This window comes from Heliconius melpomene, chromosome 17 (assembly GCF_056956725.1).
Source record: "Heliconius melpomene rosina isolate 202511_hmr_F chromosome 17, ASM5695672v1, whole genome shotgun sequence".
Classification (NCBI taxonomy): domain Eukaryota; kingdom Metazoa; phylum Arthropoda; class Insecta; order Lepidoptera; family Nymphalidae; genus Heliconius; species Heliconius melpomene.
The window spans coordinates 3,290,040-3,312,026 of record NC_140405.1 but is presented as its reverse complement, the minus strand read 5'-3'; the positions used below and the strand labels follow the sequence as shown (position 1 = coordinate 3,312,026).

The following is a 21,987-nucleotide window of genomic DNA, read 5'->3' as shown; positions in this document are numbered from 1 at the left end:
CAGCCTAAAATACGATATGAGGTTGTGTGACTAATATTTATTAGCACTAGCGTATTGTGGGCGTGAGTAATGGTGACGGCTACGGCTGCCACCTGACATGGAATTTCATTTAAAGAAGCACCGTCATAACCCTTGACTAATTTTTAACCGACTTTTGTGGAAGGAGGCTCTGAGCTTTTGACTGGATGAACCGATTTTGATGATTCTTTGCAGGTGCTTACAATGTAGTCCAGTTTTATTTTCGTCCAATTCTAACAATGGCATCCATGAAAAAATCATAAAAGTTTTCAATTTGCATTAAGTGCGCGACGAATGGACGAATAACTGAATTTTATCTTTTTAGTTTGCTATTTGAAGGCGGTTTTTTTTTTGGTAAACATTATTATGTTCGCCTACATTTACGCCGTTTACTGCGGACACATTTTTATACGTTTAAGTTACCCCATAAAGCTGATTTATTTAAGAGTTTGCATAGCATCAAACGGTTCAGTAAAATGTTTTTATAACCTTATCCTTACACGAGTAGTTTCCGCAAAGTAAGACATTTATTTTGCTACGCGAAATTGCTACGATTATTCGTAGAGCGTTCGTAGCACTTAAGATAAACGTGGGTGGTTCGCGTGCTTTTTAAATATTTTTAAATTCATTTCGTACTACTTTGATTATATTTAGACTTTCAGATTTTATACTTTTGTGTTTTCATTTTTCTTATTATCATAAGCTTGAATCTTATCTAAAATGGATTTGTCTATATCTTTTTCTTAGAAATAAAAGTTAGTTCGTTTGTAAATTGATATGTTTTCATTAATTCCAACCTCATTCTATATATTAAAGTGTATGTATGTCTTGTTACAGGAACAATCACACAAATCGTATCGCCCGCTGACAGTGCTCACGTTCAGATGGAACTACGCGATGCACGGCCTACAGCCGGCCGGCTACCACCTCGTGAACCTGCTGCTACATGCTCTAGTCTCATTGTTATATTACAGGTATGATTTTATTCTTATTTCTTATCACTTTTCAATTTCATGCTGTATCCCGCACACAGTAAAGCAGGGAGGAGGAACCTGTAAAACTGTAAGGCTTATTCAGTACACCTAAGTATATTTAGTTAAGCTATGTTTTACGAATTAAATTATTTATTTAACACTTTTTATAAATTTAGAGAGGTTACGCAATAATTATATTTAATACACATATGTAGCCAAGAAAATATTATTTATTGTATATCAAAGTATTAAGTATGTTTCTATGAAATGTTACTTGAAAGGAACAACATAAAATCTTTCTTTACTGCACTCGCGTCTTAAAGAGGTATATTTTCTGCTCCAGCGGTAGTTCTGAAGGGTCCTCCTAATACAATTGTTATGGAAGTAGACGTATCGATTTCTCTTACATATCAATATCAATGAACTTTTGTTTCGAACATCATAATGATTAAAATATTAATTTTTCAATAAGAATTACTATAGTACTATTAAGGCAAATCATGACTGTAAATGTGACAGAAAAATGGGAAACAGAGTGTCTTAACACTAGGTTCCCTCTACCTACCCTGATGTGTGTGGGATACAGCGTGGAGCTAAAAAAAAGGAATTCGTATAATTCATCCTCCACCAAGGACGTCTACGGATTGTAAAAATAAATTAATTATAGCATTTTCAACTTTTCAACTTTTCAACGACTCAGACCTATGCTTTTCAGCACAATAGAAGAAGTCTGTCTATTTATTTATAAGCTAAGGTTAATTATTAATTCTAGCATTCAACAGTTAGTATAAACGAGGTATTTAATAACTATTCCTTTAACCTCTAATGATTAATTAGACCCTCCACTGTGGCGTAAAATGAGATAAGATGTCAATATCTCTTTGAAACTGGATAGGCGTATCATAACATCAAACATAGAATTTAAATTAATGGTATAGGTCTGAGTATTGTAACTAAAATGGAAATTACTTAGTCTTCACCATGACACGATTAAAATATTTTGAAGTTTTATGGGTTCAATTCCTATTTGAGGAAACTGCTGCGGCAGTTTTTGCACAAAAAAAACCGCAAAAGCATTCGGTTCCGCCACCCAGTGAGCCAAAACTGCAAATGGGCATATCGAATAGAGTGGTCTGTGGTAAGCCACTCTCTGCTTTTCTTTTGTTTATTTTTGTAAGCTCGCTTGACCTTTGTACATTAATAGCATCGAAAGCTAAACAAACGTAATATAAATGCCTTACAATTGGATTAACACGTAACAAACTCTTAATCCCATTGAACGTTGTTTTAAAACACTTTTTTTTTAATCCTCTCTGACACAATTCAATTTATGTCCACGCAGCCACATTGCAAGCGGAAGTTAATATGTAATGGATACTAAAATAGATATATACAAATGTAATACTCGTATGTTTATATTTTCTTTATTCGAGTTCTACTCATTTATAAAAAAACTCATATTTACGTGGGTTAAGATTAATTAATATTAAAGTCCAATCACAGCTGCGTCGTTAACCCTTAATTGTTAATTGAGTCGAGGAACTTTTAATTGTTAGAACTCAATAATCCAGTCATTGGGGCCCGGGCTGAGTCGCCTGTTTAATTATTCAGTACAATTTCCACGTAATCGCCTACTTTACCATGTTGTTCCTGCTTACCTTGTTCACATTATATTTCTATTATTGAATATGAGTGAACTTTTAGTGTTTTACTTCCTTTTATAATTTTCCACTACTGTTAATTAATAGAATTGCGAGTATCATATTTATATCTCCCCTAATAATATGATATTATCTAAATATTAGCAATCAAGAAACTCGTGAATATGAAGCAAATATCACAATTCCCAAGGCATGCATAATATATTACCCTACAAAGGGGTAAATGTTAGTTAGTCCGGGCAGTGGAAGATCATCTAAATAACTTATATGATACACCTTCAGTTCGACTATCCACTTAAACTTGGAGCACTGTGGTAGTTAAGCTGGTTATATTCTCAGTTATCGTAGCACACCTTTCGCACCGGTAATATAAGTTTAGCAAATCGTACTGGATAATTATTAAACTTTTGCAAATTAAAAGTGCAAATGAAGACCATCTTTAAACTTTTAAATGGAATAAAGATATACTTTTTGTATTATCTTACCGCGAAAGTAAAATGGTAAGCTTAATTGGCTGTAGTTTAGGTAGATTTTATTTCTATAGGATCTGCTTCTCGATGTGTATTTTTCAAAATCAACATCGATATTGTATCGGATAATTGTAAATGGAATCGAACCTTATAACCTGGAAGTGAACTTATAGCGTACACGCTCGCTAATTACAGTATCTCTCATTGAGAGCTATTGTAATTAGCATCCACATCCGCAGCATCAGCAGTCAAGCATGAAAATATTGTTTAATGTTTATTCTTCTTACTATGAATTGTATCATCTATACGTTTTCTAGAAGAATATATTAGTACTAGTGACCCGCTCGTGGCTTCGCCCATTCGAACTATATAATTACATTTGAAACATTTTTGTTATATGTATATACGAGTATTATACATAGACATGTATATTATTGTTTGTGGCATATATGTATATTATTGTACTTTATTATATGAGTTTATTAAAAATAATATTTTATTTAAAAGGTCAGTTGTATTAATGACGCAAGAAATTGATTTATTTTTAATTCTCTGTTTTTATATATGCGCCACAGAATGAAGTTGAAAAGAAAGAAAGTCCGTTTGCCTACCTTCCAGTTCCATCTGTCGTCTCTTGAAGTTTTTTTTTCAAATCAAACTTTTTTTTGTATTTGTGAAAAAAATTGTAATCCGCCATTTTATTGTAGCGGCCATTTTGGATTAACAGGAATATGGCTTATATTTAATATCATTGTCATTATAACTGAAATCGTAATCCAAGTGTCAAGTCAATCAGACGCTAGGAAGTGGGTCAAATGGAGTTTGCAAAATGTCACATACATTAATACACTAACTAAAATAAATACTTGTAAAAATAGTATGTACGTATAGTACTATATGCGTAATAATTACAATTTTAAACAAATTATTGAGGTTTTACATGTGATTCATATTCAATATGTAATTATTATATCTGTCAAAATAATTTCATATGCTTATTGTCGTTTGTGTTATATTTAATATTGAAATTGAGAATTTATCTGATAATCTACTGGGATTGAGGTCAGTCGTGGCGCAGAAACGCGGCATAGGTTCGATTCCCACCTGGGGAAATGAAATATTTAATATTTATGTTTCCTTGTAAGCGCGGGATTCAGATTGGGGATTTAAACGTTTGGATAAAAGAAAGAAAATATAATTAAACTTCTTCAAAAGAACTAACAATTACCAAAAAAACATTAACACACAAACGTCCAAAACTTAAATGATCATTTGAAACTTGACCACAGTTGAACAAAAGTAGATACCCATCTAATGCACCAAAGATCCCGCCACCAGCAAGGAGGTCCAATAAACCCAGTTTAATCAGACGGCCCGATCCTTAGTTACTGCTAATTACAATACCGCTTGTGTCCGGCGACTTAGCGCGGCTTACTCCCAATATCCAATTTGCTAGCTTAATCCCATTTAGGATTTTCATGAATCGTTATCTTGAGGCAGCGTCGTTATCGGTTTTATATTTATTATCATAATGCTGTAATTGTATTTATTTTATTTTATGTTTTTTTCTTTTGGTTTTCAGCTTCAAGCTGGAAGGTGAAATGGAAATATTAAATATTTAATTTCCGGGAATGGGAATCGAACTCACAACTTGTCGCGTTTACAGTCGCACGCTTTTGCGCGCGCCATGACTAGCCTCAAAATATTATTTTAATACATATTATTTTTCATTATATCTTCTAGGTGCATTCATTTGTTTCTTGTAATTCCTTTTGCAAATACTTTCTGACCTACACATTTAGGAAGGTGTCATAAAGAAAAACGTCATTAAACCAAACGAACATCCAAATATTTACAAACTGTCTAATACTTGAAATATTAAGAAAAAAACACTAAAGTAAACTTCTCAACAAACAAACAAACTCACCGACTTTATCAAGTATTATTTTTCAATTAAGCAAAATAAATAATTCAAGATTATCCCTAAGAGGTTTAACGTTAACAGATCCTGTACATCTCGTATTGGAGTACACTCTACAATTTACCAGAGGTGCCAGATCTCGTCAAAGGGGCTCCCTAATGAGAAACAAATATCGAGTTACCCATAAAACGACACCCTTAACCTACGCCTTGTTTTGCTGAAATTAATTTTAACAACAATCTATATAAAGCACACTTGTTTCAAAGTAATTGTTTATAATTACGATTTTAAGAAACTCGACGCTTCGCGTTGGTTATTTTTACATAATTATATTATGTCGGCAGTACGTATAAAATTTTACGTTATATTTTTTAATTGGAGGCCGTCGTGGCGCATTGGCAGAAGGGTGTGAATGTAAACGCGACAGTGGGTGTGGGTTCGGTTCTCACTCGGATGAATGAATTGTTATTTATTAATATTTCTTTTATTCGCCCTGGAAACAAAGCGTGGCGGTATATTCTGCCACTCAACACGCAAAACTACGAAAATTCGTTGGAATGTAGGGAATAAACTTAATATTAGGTTCCCTCTGCCTACGTGCATGCGGGATACAGCGCGAAACGGAAAAAGAAGATAATATATACAAGAATTAATTCAGTAGATAAAGTGCACGTAAAATTTTCAACTGTAATTAAATCTTGCATCTAAAAACACTACAATAAAATTACAATTGTACTGCAAGAACGTAATATGAGACGCATCTACGAGATATGACGAGTTGTTTACGCCACTTAAAAGTTATAATGTCTTTAGCGGCGCACACTCCAATCACATTAGTGTATCAAGTGGAACTTTTAGCCAAACCACCCTCCCCCCCACATTATTTGCATCTCGAAAATTTTCCAACCAACCTCAAACTTATAATGGAATTACTTTTAAATTCATGACTGCCGCCGCCGTCTGCATACGAAACGCCTGGTTATTAAGCAACTCCAATTTAGAACACAATACAGGCCTAATGCTAGATCATTTGTTTTTCACTTTCCCGACAGCTTTCTATAGAAAGTAACTCGAAGTCTATTTGAAATATGAAGCGCAACTCTGCCTGGGTGCAGGGCGTCGGGTGGGGCGAATAAGGAAATTTGTTACCAAAGACGAGGATTCCGGATCATTCATAACGTAATGAAGCAAGAGCCGGCGCCGGCGTACTACGTCGTAACTACAGTTCAAATAAAACAATCTTTTACTTTGTGCCATTGAGGAATTTTTTGTTTGAAACTGTATAACGCATTCTTTTTCTTCCTTAAATTGTTTTTTGTGGTTCGGCCTCCACCCAAGGTCCAGAAAGGGAGAGTAACTTTTCACCCCAAAGTTAAATTAGTTTTTCATTACCTCAAACGCTGCCGATGTCATAACTCCGACCCTAATTACGTGGACCCTCTGTCTTATCTTTGCATGTGAGTAATTAATTATATTTTGCAATTAATTTACTCATAATAGCAAAGTATCGCTGTTACAAAATAATTAAGCTATTTATTTGGTGAATATTGTTTGTTGTTTGAAGACAGGGTTGTTTTTAGCGTTTGATTAAAAATGTCGGATGTATTGTATATTTTGTTTTTTTTTTCATTTGCGTTATAGCCCCCATAAAGCAGGGTAAGCAGAGGGAACCTGGGAACCCAGTGATGAGACATTCCGTTTCCATTTAGATACTTCCGTACCTCTGTACACCGCATTCTGGAAGCATTACGTGTTGAGTTGCGGAACTTAACGCCGCGCTTTAATTAAAATAATTAAACATTCAATTGACCGAAAAATTATCGTTTTTGATGAATCAAATAAAATGTTGACCGTTGTTTAAAGTGTAAATATTAAAAAATGTATCTTATTTTAAATAACTACAGATATCACTAAACTAATAGTAAACTAAATTTAGATACGTACGTACGCGACATCCTGCAGGAATATCACAGCGCTGGTATGCGGCATGCCGCCGGTGACATATGAAGCAGCCAATTAATTCATGCCTTGAACTGCACAATACTGATCATTGATTAAACTACGTGTGAATATCTCAACATCGAATTATGGGATAACTTTGTCGATAGGTATTTCTGGGTTGATCTTACTGTATTATTATATGCAAACTTAACGCTAAGGTCAAAAAACAAGAAATATAAAAAAGGATTTTGATATAATAATAAGATTAAATCAGCTTCACGCCGTATTCGCGCACAACAGGGTAGGCAGATGGAACCTAGGGTTAAGACACTCTTTTTTTTTCGTGTTGAGTGGCAGCTCAACACCGCGATTTGCCTCGACACCAGGGCGAAGAAATGATAAGGATGATAAGGATGTATAATTATATTATACATACCTATATATTTATGAATACCTTTATTTTGTCTTTATAGACATATATATTTATAACTATATTCTTAAATATTCATAAATAGACAACAGTTTCACTTTAGTTAAATTGCTACGCGGGAAAAAGTTGAAAGAAAACTTCACCTTTCAAAAACTTGTACATTAAAAGCAATTTTTGAAAACCAAATATCGTTAGTTACATATTTTAAACCAGTTCTAGATTTCAAAACAAAAAATAACTACAAATTATTTTCATATAACACATTTTCGTACTAAACTAAGCTTAAAAGCTCAACATTAATAGTCAAATCTAACACCAGATATGAGGCGTATGACGTAAAACCAACATCCAAAGACGGCTGTCGCTTCACCAAGATTAGTTAGGCGTATCGGTTATGCACATGTGGTATTTGATTGATTGCCTCGGGACGCTCGTATCGGGTACATATCTGCTCGAGCATGACATATTGTCTCTAGTAAAAAGCTCTGCGAAGCTTTTTAAAGTATGTCAAATATGAGGGTTGTGGTTTAGAAATGATTCATTTGTCTATTGGCAATATTATTTGTATTTTTAGTTCTATTGTTTTTATGTACTTAGAGGCCAGTCGTGACGCAATGGCAGAAGTGTGTGAGACTGTTAACGCGATTGGTTGTGGGTTCGATTACCATTCGAGGAAATGAAATATTTATTATTTTCATTGCATCGCTCTGGTGTCGATAATTTTAAGTTATAACGATGATCGTCTTTAATATATGACATTTTATTACTAAGCGTTCTTCTTCGTGTTGTAAAAGATGAACAATAAGCAATGCTGCTTTATAATATAAAACTATAAAATTCTCTGAAGTGATACAAGTAAATAATAAAATATAAAATAATAGAAGAGACATAATACTTCTCTATCAAACAACCCCGCCCAGGGCCAATAATATACTTTTGCAATATAGCGTACCGCGTCAAAGACCAGCATAGTAGGTAGGTTCACTCTAACAGGGTAAAGCGCATAGAACGGTACTACAAAAGTTCCTTTCGCGAAGTAAACGCTTGAAGCACTTTATTTTCTCCTACGGACATTCTATTTGAATAAAAGCGTATAAAGAGACGTTAAATGAGATATCATGCACTCTAGTTACGTCGTCCATTAATCACAATACTGCAGTCCTCTCTCTCTTTTTCTCTTCTCAATTTGTGAGCTCAAAAAGCTCGGCAAATAGAATAGAGCACTAAATGCGAAACAAATCATGGTCCACCGTTCGCTTGAAACGAAATCTTCCTGCGTTACTAGTTTAATTTTGTAAGGAATATTGTATAATGTAGCTTTCCAGATTTCTCTCTTTCCTGTTTATTGCTAGCTTTCGAGATTTCTCTGTTTATTGCTGCAAGAATATTTTATTTGGAAATAGTAATTTTTATATATACCTACCTATATCCACGTATATCCACCATAAGTTCTTGTATTTAAAAGTTTTTCTAGTTTTTGAAAGTTTCTGCTCCTTGTATGTTTTCTTAGCGATTGCTAAAATATTAGCATCTGATATTGATACATCACAAAACATAATGGCCCCTGTTGCCGGAGCGACTTAACAAAAAACTTGTAAACTCGCTGCGCCGGTCCACTGAAAACTTCCGTTGAAATCTCGTAAGAAATTCATCTTCGTAAATTGAAAAAGCTAGTAGAAGTTTTAAGAAAAGTTGTTCCGTCGCCTCGAGTATTCTATTAGACGTGTAACGCGAGCGAGTTAAAGTAGTATTATACAATTTCGATATAACGATAACAATCCGAGAACAGCTCTGGGGAGCGTCGGGTTGTTCATTACGTACGGCGCAAACTATCTATCTGTAAATGTTAGTCAGAAAGTTCTCAAGAGATTCCGCCATTTTCGCAAAAAGTCGCTAACGAGTGCCTTAATTCTGAGAGAAGTTGTCCGTCCGTCCGTGCCTCGTGCGGGAGGTGCGCACAGATCTCAATTAGTCGGTGTTTCAGGAGGCTGCGGCCGGACAGCGCGCGGTGTCGCCACCTCGCAAACTTGACCAATTAATGTCACTTCCCCTAACTCCCCCTAAGCTTCCAACTCTGAGGCAACAGTACCTAACTTGAAACTTAGTTAACTCTATAAATATACTTTACAGCAATAGCACTATCAACGCTTATGCAGTTTATAAATATCTTATAGATTGTGTTTTCCATTGGCATAGATGAATATTATTGATTTCTGACAAACATTTATGAACCACATAATAAATAAATCTAATATCTTTCTTCGCGTAATTTAACTTTTATTTAAATTTAATATGAACATCGTATTTTGTTTCAAAGAGCTATTTGCGGTTCCTAATGTTTTGTCACACAGATTACCTCAAGTCTTACACACTATTTAACACGGCGTCACACGCCATTAATATCCATTTCTTGTAAAATGCAAGATTAAATCGAGCATTTTTTTGTACATTAAACCAAAATCACATTATCCCTACATTTTCTTTACATTTCAAACGATGGTAAAGTCATATTTTTTTATGTGCAATTTAATTTGATTTATGAGGCTTTGTTTTAAAAACAGTTCTAATCATACGCAACAGAAAAATATATTCAAAAAATAAAAGTATGACCAATTAAAAGTATTTCGTCGATCATTAACAGACATAACATGTAACTTAAATCCCACGGGATTTCATGCTTTTTACGGGATTTTCCTCTAGTATCATCGATACTATGTGTTCCAAGGTCAACCGAGGTCTCTTTCCGTACCTCTAATCTGAATAATTTTTATTTTAATCAATTTTCATATTTTGGTTATTCAATTGTTCTTCAAGCAAATCGCTACAAATTTCTATATAGGTTGATCAAAATACAATCCACCAAAAACCCGGAAAACAATATATAAAAAACTTATAATAACAAATATGAAATTGTTTAGAAAAACAGTGTTAACAAACGCAAATATAAATACAACAAACGTTCACAGGCTTACTGAATATCAACTCGCTAATACAAAAGTGAAGTAGGTCAGACTGGACTCCTAAACAATCACATTACAACTATTTATTTGGAACGAGGGCGGCGCAGTGCGTGGGGACCACGACCACAGAAGTTCCGTGGACCTCCCAGCTAGTACAGTTTACGAGCAAATTCTTGTATCGTAAAAGGAAATCGTGTGGAAAAGTTTAATTAATTTACATCTATGTACATATTATGTATGTAGGAATACATTGTTGAGGGTTTTCAACAAAATATTTGTTAGAGGATAGTTTTCATTGGGTTCCCGAGCTTTATTTCTGAATTTGTTCGTTGAATTATGAGATAATTATTAGAAAAACTTTTCGTTTGTACAGTGAAACCAAAAACTTGTTTTATACATATTAAATTTATTATATACATATGTTTAGTATAATACATTTCTATCGGTATCTTAAGATATTACGATGGTACCTTATTTGGATACTGTACAGGCATGTAATTGTAATAATTAATTGATCCTTGACATTTTTAAGAGTTTCGTGAGGTTATGTATTTCTATATTAAATACCAACTTATTTAATAATTAATTGCTAAAATTTGATAATTATAAGACTTTCGTATAATGTATTTGATAATGATGATACATATGTAGATATCGAAATATAATAATTTACCTTCACAAATTAAGTTTAATAAAATACTAAATTATTTAACAACCCGCGTTTCGCATTCAACATGCAGCTATATTCATACAAACTACGACTAATGTTACAAATCTTAAGCTTACACAACGTACCCATGTTCCTTGAAAATAGGGAGGAGGGGGGACGTATGTAGGTACCCTCCCGAATGCGGTATGACATGCTCGCATTTTCTTTTAAGACGCCAAACTAAAGTGGGGTACTTCCCTCTAGGGATTTTCTGCTAAACGAAACTATGAACGTATGTGCACATGCACTTTCTTAATAGCTCGCCTTCTTTCAACGTAATAAGGGTTGAAATAACCACAAGAAATTAATGTTACTTCCCTTTTAAATGTTCTTGGGAAATGTATTTCTTTTATTAAACGTGAGTGTCAATAAAAATGCACTCTGTGCAACGAACCCGACTTCGTGATAATGAAGAATATTATTATTTAACGTACTAAGTGCTACGAAATGGACGGAATTGTGTTATTGCCATTTTATCATTTTGGTTCAAACAGTACTGTTTATGTTATTGTAGTTATTGCTGCTGTTAATTGAATGCAAACTTTCTGTTCTGATGTTTATATTTGTAATTAAAAATTTTTGTAATTTTTGTTCTCATTACTGTAAATTAAAAATAAATTTTAATTCAAAGCAGGTGTTGACTTCGTAGCACAATTGCTACGAGTGCTTGTCTCAGATACAGAATGCCTTTGATTGATGCCTTTTCAAATATTACGTAAATAAAAGTTTATATATATTGAAATTTGAAATCTTCATATAGTTATTACTTAACAAGAAATGGTTTACCTAAAAATAAAACAATATAGAAAACATAGCTTACTAAAATAAACATAGCTAACAACTAACAACTAATAGAAGAAAGTTAATTAAAAACAAAACAAATATAAAACCTGCATATTACATCCGGCGCTGCTATTTCACAGTTGTAGGTTATATCAGTAATCAACTCTTAGGTTGCCAGCAACTAGCAAGAGGAACACTGTATCGGTCAGCAACCGCAAACTCACGAACTAATGACTGTACTACAGCTTCAATGCACTTGTATTTTATATTGACCTATATTTTTATGTTTTCAACTGAATTCTGTATTCTGTAAACAAAATTGTATTCTATTTTGTTGAGGCCAGACGTGGCGCAGCGGCACAACGGTGTGACTGTAATTGGGACAAATTGTGGGTTCGATTTCCACTCGAGGAAATGTAATATTAAATATCTTCATTTCTTCGCTCTGGTGTCTAGGCTAAACGTAGCGTTGAATTCTGCCACTTTTGAAATGAGTGATGAGTGGAGTGTCCTAACACTCCTTTTCCCCTGCCCTGAGAGGTTCCCTCTGCCTTCCCTGGTGTGTGCGGGATATAGTGTAGCGTGAAGGTAAAAAAGTAATATTTTATTCTGTTTAACTTAGTGAGATATACCTACATACGTATATCTGAGTGAAATGTAATATTACTACGACTATTATCATTTCAACTATCATCATGTAGACTCTTGAAATAATTAAAGAGCTTTTAGTATATTAGAATAGAAGCTTAAAATACCTGTCGTGCGCTCGTTTGTAACCTTTCATGCTGAGTGGAATTAAATTTTCTAGACGAGTCCATTTCCGTTTTTAATTACAAAATTCATCCTCAATTAACATTTTCTACCTGAAATTTGTACGTAGGTAGATATGGAGAGAGGAGAGATAATAATCTTCTTTGGGAAGCTGGATCGGTCAGTGTAACCGCATTCTCGCTATCTAATGACTGCTCGAGCTGGTATTAGATGTAACTTGAATGTGCTGTACTTTATATCGTACTTTATTCTGAATGAGTTTAACCGCTCTTACAATTAGACGAAGAAACTGTAACGGTACGAGTGGTTTCGATATAATGTTAGCTCAAATTTCATTTAAGTTTCCGGTTGTTTAAGATAAGTAATAAGTTTTTTTTTATAACGTGGTGTTAGGTTATTTTATTTAAAAAAAAAATATCGGTTTAAATCTTACTATTTAAAAATCATATAAATATATCCGGGGCAAAGTGGGCTGCGGAGTGTCTTAACACTAGGCTCACTCTGCTTGCCCTGTTACATGCGGATTAATACAACGAGACGCGAAGCGTTAAAACACAACGAGATCTGCAGAAATAATATACAATTAACTGTCAATTTTTATCAATTGTTTGTCATCGAACAAAATTTTAATAATAACCAATTTATTCGTATTCAAACTTTAAAAAAAAACTTACGTATCAAATTGAAAACCATCAAAATTGGCATTTTTTTGCAAACAAAAGGATATTTAACAATGTTAAATCCAAAAGCGCAATCATTGCTGAATCGCTATATTTTATTTATATTGTAATACAAATAGCAAATACCAACTAGTTGATCTAAGTTATTGAATATTATTAACTAAGTAAGTTTTCTTGTAGAAGTTTCCAAAATAACAAGTAAAACTGGTCCTGGCATCGCGATTAGTTGACTGACCTACTTAAATGTTGCAGGGTTTGCGCAATGTTTCTTCCGGAATTTGCAAGTTTCGTGGCCGCCATCTTGTTCGCGGTGCATCCTATACACAGCGAAGCGGTAAGTAATCTACATAAATAATAAGTTAATATAGTTTAATAAAAAAACTTATTTATGTATGTATGTACATTGGCAAAGATATGGCTATAAACATCCCATGGAATTCATAATAATAATTAAGAAATATTTTTTTTTCTTCAGCTTCATGTTATACACCGTATACAGTAGGCAGAGGTAACGTAATGTTAAGACACTCCGTTTCCAATTCTTCGCCAAATTTTTGAGGCATTTGAGTGGAACAAAACTCAACGCAGCACTTTGCCTTGTTACCAAAGTGAAGAAATGAAAATATTAATAAATAGCAATTAATTTCCCCGAATGGGGATCGAACCCACAACCACCACGTTTACGCCACACTCTTGTGTAAAATAAATACAATACTAACATTTTAATAAAGAATTTATTTTCAATTCATCAATATATTACATTAATATTCAATAAAACGGATATAAAATTTCATTGTGACGAATGAACTGTTATCGGTATTTTAAACGCTTCAACGGTATCTATGTTATTCTCTCATGCATGTTGATGCGTGTAAATTTAAAGCCTAAATAATGGATAGCGTGTAAAGCGATTATAAAAATTTATTACTATTTTTATTAGTAAAATAATATTTAAATAATTGGATTTTTGTATGTATATTAAAATGTGGAAATAAAAGTGTTTTTAAATTGCAAATTTGTATTTGACTTTTTAAAGGCATTTTTTAATTTAAAAAATATGAACTGTCAACAAAACAGATTTACATAGGTATCTTAAAAGCTTTTATTTCTTTTAATTATAAATCAATTTATTGATTAATAAATGATTTCTCATTATTAAGTTTTGAAATTTAAATATACAATTTATTTATATCTTACATTATTTTTTTTATACAATACAATGAAATAAAATTATTTATATGAAGCTATATACACATGTTTTAGGTATTTATATTGTTTTTATTATATATTATAATAATAAACTAATAACTACACTAGAATAAACACAATCTCTAACCCTAATCTAGTCTTTCACCAAATTTGATAGCTGTCTCTTCTAATCCTCTAGTTATCTAACATAGGAATTAGAAACCGACGCCTGCCTTGTCCATCTAAACTCGAAGTACTATACTCACATTTATAACTAATTGGTTCCTTTATCATTGAGGTCCCTTCACACGATTACTGATCTTTGACCTACCCTTATACCCTCTCGCACAATCACTTGTGTAATTAGAGGAACGACCGAGCCTCGAATACTCACTGAGAGCTATTTCTTTTCAAGTTGATTCTTTATTATCGTATCTGATACTACTGTGCCGCATCTTCAATTTGAATTAACGTAATACCTTTTTTTGCGTTCAAAAAGACCTTTTGTTGGCTAAAATAGAATGAAGGCAGTCTTTCTTGTGTATTTATTTTCAATGTATACAAAGTATAGGTACAAATAAAGTAGCGTTTCCTTTTAGTTCTATTTCAGATGAGCTCAATCTTTAATCAGAAACTTTTCAATTCGAATAATGTTTGTATACTATGTCAAAAACTGCTTTTAATTTATTCTTTTAAATTACTTGAAGGAGTTTAGTGGTAGAAAATAGTTTAAATTTAGTTGTTTGAGTCTTAGGTTCTACTATAATTTATGTTATTATAGTAACATATTCGTAGGTATGTGTTGTTGCATTTCGTAATTAATTAATAATTTTATAAGTACAGAGTTAAATTTTATAATAAAATATAATTAATAGTAAAAATATTATATTACAAGATTTAATGCTGTAAACGCAATGGTTGTGGCTTCGACCCACTGCTTTGCTGCTTCTACCACTCGGCGCGCTATGTATCGAATTCTGAAGGAATAAAAAAACACGTCTCACGTTTCTAACTTGTCTCTACCTATCCTGCTATGGCGTGATAAAGCGTGAAACTGAAAAAAAGACAATACTATCCTTAAACTTAATTTCACCTGTCAAACACAATTTATTATACTTTATTTGCACGCTCCACGCAGTCCAACATCGCCATTTTATAGGTTTACCATTAATTTAAAAAGTTTTAACTCAGTCTGTCACAGCGACACGGCAAATAGGAGCAATTTCATACTATTACACTTCTTTTATCGCCGCAGTTTGTTTATCGCTTCAATTTATTTCCATTGTACATTGAGTCGTCTCTTTCTGTTTAAATTCAAAAATTTCTATCTACATTCACCGCGTCGGGGGTGGCAGGGACCACTGCATTTAGAATTCTAACGCCGAACTCTGAGTTTATCTGAAAATTTAAAGGCTATTTGCAACTTATTCGTAGTGCAAACTCACGTTAAATCTTAAATTTAAATAAATTTCGCTGTTAAACGCTACCTTTTCTATAGGATTTGTTTTTATATGTTCGTAGAAAAGATTTTGTTTGTGTTAAATAACATTTCTAATTTGAAGACATCTTAAAAAGTTTTCTCAAATTGCCCCGCTACAAAGGGGCCAAATAAAGCGCACGCTGTCAACTTCAACGTTCAACTAAGTAAAAATACAGGCGTAATTCCAGCAATAGTTCCCTAACTTGTTTATTTTCCGAGCAAAACAGTTTGTAATAAAGTCGTAAGAGGACATGGCGGAGAGGCGGAGACGCCCGCCGCCTCGGGCTCTAACTATGTTTGCCGTTTATAAACTCGTAGCGTCAGGTTTTGTACTTGATTGGTAGTGAATACTGTGTTTTTTTTTAATATTTTGCATCGTAATCAACTTCACGCTGTATCCCGCGTGTATCAGAAGTGTTAAGACACTCGGCTCTCAACGCCGCGACTAGAATATATAAGACACCAGAATGAAAAAAAATAATACATTAAAAAACAAAGGATTTTTTTTAACATCTTCGTGTAAATGGACTGTCAATTAATTGAAAAGGACTAGAAGGGAGTATTTTCTTAACGGAATAATCCCGTTCGTTGGTCTCAACCCAACGGAGCTAACATCTATTTCCTTGTACTTTACGGGCCTCACTTTCATTATTACACTTTTATTTTTTTGCACCGTTCCTTTTACAAGGCGAATTTTTAATGGCCCCTTTATAACTGTTACTAAGGAATATTACAAAGTAACTCGAGGCCCAATTGAGCCGGATTCTGAGAGGTTAAGGTTAGTAAGCTTTCGCTGGCATTTCATTAACTTTTCAAAAGAAAAATTTAAAAAATCCCAAGCTACGTATTTTGTTTTACATTAATTCCTTAAAAATGAAATTGGTTATTTGCATATGAAAGAAGTTTTTAAAAATGAAATGCTATTCACATTTATATTAACCTGATTATATATTTTAATATAATTGCGCAGAATGCAAGGCTAATTTTCAAAGCAAAGCGCAGAGTTGAGTTTCGCCACTCAACACCCAATGCGTCCAGGTTTCGAAGGAAAGTGATAAACGGAAGTGTCTTAATGGGAACGAAGTATCTTAACAGCTTACATATTATTTCTTCCTGCCCTGCTATAGCCCTATCAGCGTGAAGTTGATAAATCAAATAACAAACTTATTTCAATTTATAAGCATTTATACTGAAAATGTATGGAAATGCAGGAAAATACATATATAATACCAAAAGGATCTCTCTGCCCACTGCTATGCGTGAAGCAAAGCTAATTATAGTCTAAAATACCTCAACATAAAATGTATTATACTAAACTAACTTATACAAAATAAATAAAACAAAGCTTCACAAATTTAGCGAAGCACGTGAAACAAAGTAAAAGCTCTCTAATGGCGTCTATTAAAACTAAAATGATTTAACTCGTTCGTACAGGTGACAGGCGTCGTGGGCAGGGCTGAGATGCTGTCGTCGCTGTTTTTCCTGGCCGCGCTGCTCTGTTACGCGCGCGCCGCCAGCCGGAGACGGTGTACAGGTACGGTTTGATAGACACGTTTTGGTGAAACTTTCATATTTATTGTAGGTAGGTGGGTAAGTGGTAATTTACTATTTGAGTTTTGAATGTTTTAGGGTTATTTGAATTTTTTTATTTGTGTTTAAGATTTCTTTTTAATTAAATATAGTTGCGACGACTTTGACTTATTGTAAGCGATGGTTTATTTTTTCAATTTATAAGTTTATAAGTTTCACTTTTGAACTGAATATCTTTTACAAGAAGTAAAAATAAACATTGATTTATAGATATATTTTTTTAATTGCTTAATTACAAAATAATACATATGACAAACTCATAATTTATTTCAATATTATAAAAACTTACACCGAAAATGTTTGGTAGTACAGGAAAATTTATATACATAATAATACCGAAAGCTGCAACGATATCACTCTCGAGTAATTATAACAAAGCTAACATGTTAAGTAACCCCCAAAAGGTTGGCCAAACTTTGTCGTCACAAACATACGTTGTCGGATACGCCGACAGAGTTCAAATATTATGAACGCTACTTTCCGGAAACTGTATCCAAATCCAGTACATTGCAACTAATTTCATTTTGGGGACGAATTCTACAGTATGAACACGTATAGGTAAAATATTTATTAAGAAAACATATAAAATGGAACGTAGCTGGAATTAAACCCGCGCCTCTTTAGACACCATACAACCTCTTGGTCCTCACCCTCTTGGACGGTTTCCAAAGAGGTGCGGGTTCACATCCCGCTATGTTCATATTTTTATACGTTTTCTGATTAAGTTTTTTTCTCTCTAAAGTGTGGAATAACACTTTAAATGTTAGAAATACGTATAGGATACTTTAAGCCAAGGACGCTCGAACATCCCTACGTATACCTGTATGGAATGTAATTTCGTTAAGCTCTTACGAACGCGCAAATGTTTTAGCAGCTCCCACTCTACCTACATTTTCCTTTTGGACCCCAGCTAACTTGATGGGGTTAAAAATTGTGACCGAGATTGGCTTCAATTTAATCGCGTTTCACGTTCTCAAAAATTACCGACAATAGGAAAGTGTTCGACGATAGCCATTTACACGTTTAACTTCTTTAGCTCTTTTCCTTAGTTTTATAGTGTCATCGTGCTCCTGTAACAATATTTCTGTCTGTTTTTTATAGAATGAATAATTTTGGGATTTCAGTTATTATTTAAAATAATTTAAATACATAGAGTTTTAATTATTAATAATATTAGCCTTATTTTTTCAATCAGTACAATCTATATACATAATATTCTTTTTATTATATTTAAAAATAGATTAAAACTCATTATACTGTTTATTTTAACACGTGTATTTTCTCCATAACCGAGTAAATGTAATTCAATTATCACCGGTACTAACCTTAATCGCTAAGCCCGTATAGCTTGACATTCCCAACCCTATTTGACTTGCTCACATAAAGTAGACCCTGAAGCTCCTTACTGTGTTGAAGGGCCATGCCTCACCCAGACCGCCGTTGCCCTGCGGTTAAGTACCTGATAAGGCCAATCTTTGAGAACTTTGAACTGAATCTCTCAAGACACAAGTTGAAAATAATACAGTCAAATGTTAAAGTAATACAAATACTTTCGTATTTTACCGTTCCTTGTCGTTTCGAGGGTAAATATATGAAGGATGAGGAAACGACAAGAAATTTATTATTGTTTGCCAACGTTCTCTCTTTTGTACTGTTTTATTTCGTTTATTTTTGACAAGCAACTAAATGTGACAGCTACGAATATATACCAACTGTGAAATGAGTAACGTAAATTATTTTGTGCGTTTACCAATCACAACGCTGTTATGAAAATATAATTAAAGACAAATTAAATGATGCTGTCGTGTCGTAGCGGAGGGACAAAAGCCTTTGACTGTGGGTTTGATACCCATCCAGAGGAATTAATTATTATTTATTTATATTTCATTTCGTCGCCCTGGTACCAAGATAAAAGCACGGCGTTATGTCGCGCCGCTCAACACGCAACGCCGTGAAAATACAGCGGAAAGTGGGAAACGGTGTGTCTTAACGCTGTATTCCCTCTGCCTACCATTCTATATTCAGGACACAACGTGAAGCTAAAAAAAATAGTAAAAAGATTTGGAAAAAATAATCTAGCCGAAAAGTTGTTAAAATTGGTATCTATGCAATTTCAGTATTTCCATTATTTTTCCATGTCTATATATTTAACACATTTTTTACTTTTCAGACTGGCGCTACGTAGCCGCGTGCACCGCGTGCGTCGGCATTGCCATGCTGTGCAAGGAACAGGGGATCACGGTCACCGCTGTTTGTGTTGTGTACGAGCTCTTCGTTGCTCAGAAGGTAAAGATATTCTTATATAAATGATAAATGTACAGATATACTTATTTATCTTATATAATATTGTCATCGCCATTGTGGAGCACTGAGACAGCGACTGACTACAAAAGCACGATTATTGTGAGTTCGATCCCCACTCGAGGCAATCAATTACAAGCAATGTTTTAATTATAAATAGAAATATATAAATTCCATGCAAATACAATTAAACATCACCAACCAATCTTTAAGACAGTGACCCGTATACGGCAAGTTAGCGAACTGGCGCTTCCTCCGTGATTCGAGATATCGAGATACGGATTCTAAACGGATCGAAGTTTCAAACTAAACTTCCAAAGCCGGAACAAATGGGCTCCCATCGAGTATTCTAGTTTTGTGTATTGAGTCTGAGAGTACACAGATGTCGGGATCCAATACGAATATATTTGCTACGGACGTTCCACATCAAAATTCTAAACATATAAGGCGATTACCAGCTTCCTTGTTCTGGGTAAACTGACTGGAATGAAGTTGACTATAGTATGTTGGTCTATTTTGTTGGATATTGCTGATGAGTGATTTAATTTCTATAAGATATCTAAAAGTTATTGTCGTTTAATACAATTTATGTGATATTGATTTTTATAAAATAGATCTTAATTTTTTAAAAATATTAAATTTTTATGTGTTTTTCTTGATTTGTTTTATTATTTATTATTATTAACGATGTAATATATTAGCATGTATTACATCGTTAGGCTTAATTTGTGTAACAATAAAAAATCATCATCTTCAACGCTGTATCCCGCACCCCGCACACAGCAGGATAGACAAAGGGACGGTAGTTAAGACTCTCCGTTCCCCATTTACCATTTTCGGGCGAATTCTGGAGGCATTGCTTGTCGAGTAGTAAAACAGTTATTGTGTAATATCCTCTATTTAACATTGAAATAGACAAAGCGACTACCAAGTAGACGTAAATGGGTTTAAAAGGGTTCTTTCAAACTGTCAAGATTTTGATACTGATTTAGAAAATAGTATTCTAAAACAGTTGGCTACTTACAATTGGAATTGTAATTTTTTATTTGTATTTTTATTTGTATTGTTAGATTTGTATTTTGTAATTTTAAGTAGAATACAGATAAGATAATTCTGTTAACGAAATTATAACTATCTAGCAAATATGCCACTACGCCACGACGGCCTTCATTCATCCTAATTTCCATAACATAAGGTCATCATGACTGTAAATGCTCAAGGTATGGGTTCAATTCCCATTCGAGAAAATGAATCATTTATTATTTTCATTTCCTTTCTCTAGTAATAAGATAAAGTGCGGAGTTCATCTCCGCCACTCAACATTGAATGTCTTAAAAATTCATCAGAAAGTGTGGAACAAGTGTTCTAACACTAGAATCCTCTTGACTACCCTGCTACATGCAAGATACAACATGAAGCTAAAAAAATATAACAAATTCTTTTTATTGTTCAAAATTGCCAAATCAAATGAAAATCTAACTAAATTCCAATTTTTCCTCAGCGTCGTAACTGCACAAGTAGATCGTGGCTCGAGTACTGGGGTAAGGGCGGGTGGGGGTGTGCCTGCGGGGAGGCTGCTCGTCGGGTCGCCACCGTGTGCTGCGCGACCTTGGCGCTGCTGGCTGCCAGGCTCCACGTCATGGGTGCTCAGCTGCCTGTGTTCACCAGGTTTGATAACCCTGCGGGTGCTGCTTTGCCGCCGGCTAGGTAAGTTAAATATAAGCTATAATTATTCCCGCCTATGTAGTTGAAAAGATTCCACGTTTTTAAAATTTGCTTCTTTTATAGAAATATTTCCTATAAATATAAATAAAACATACCTATGTCAATCTCAGGTGAGACAAAAGAGATAAAGAAAGATTTTTTTGTAATAAGAAGTAATGATGAACGTAAAATATAAATCAAATTAATTAAAACATTATTGTATATTCCCAGTAACTGCGAATAGTTTGGTAAAATATATAAATCTCATATTTGCTAGTCAATAACTAACTTTTTTATATTCCAATTTGGGAAATGGAATCTTTTATAAGACTTCTCATACATATTCCTTAGATTCAGTTAAATATTATTATACAGAAAACATAAATCCCATATAAAATCCTTTTCT

The 21,987-nt window shown here is 33.7% G+C and overlaps 1 protein-coding gene across 1 annotated transcript in view; it reads left to right on the top strand.

Moving 5' to 3' along the window:
- Positions 1 to 21,987, top strand: part of Tmtc3 (Transmembrane O-mannosyltransferase targeting cadherins 3) — a 121,678-nt gene that overhangs the window by 93,082 nt on the left and 6,609 nt on the right. Inside the window, exons 2-6 of the mRNA XM_085201178.1 lie at positions 856 to 992; positions 13,571 to 13,652; positions 17,421 to 17,520; positions 19,747 to 19,862; positions 21,379 to 21,584. Of these exons, the coding sequence (XP_085057304.1) occupies positions 856 to 992; positions 13,571 to 13,652; positions 17,421 to 17,520; positions 19,747 to 19,862; positions 21,379 to 21,584 (641 nt within the window). The remainder of the gene's footprint in view (positions 1 to 855; positions 993 to 13,570; positions 13,653 to 17,420; positions 17,521 to 19,746; positions 19,863 to 21,378; positions 21,585 to 21,987) is intronic.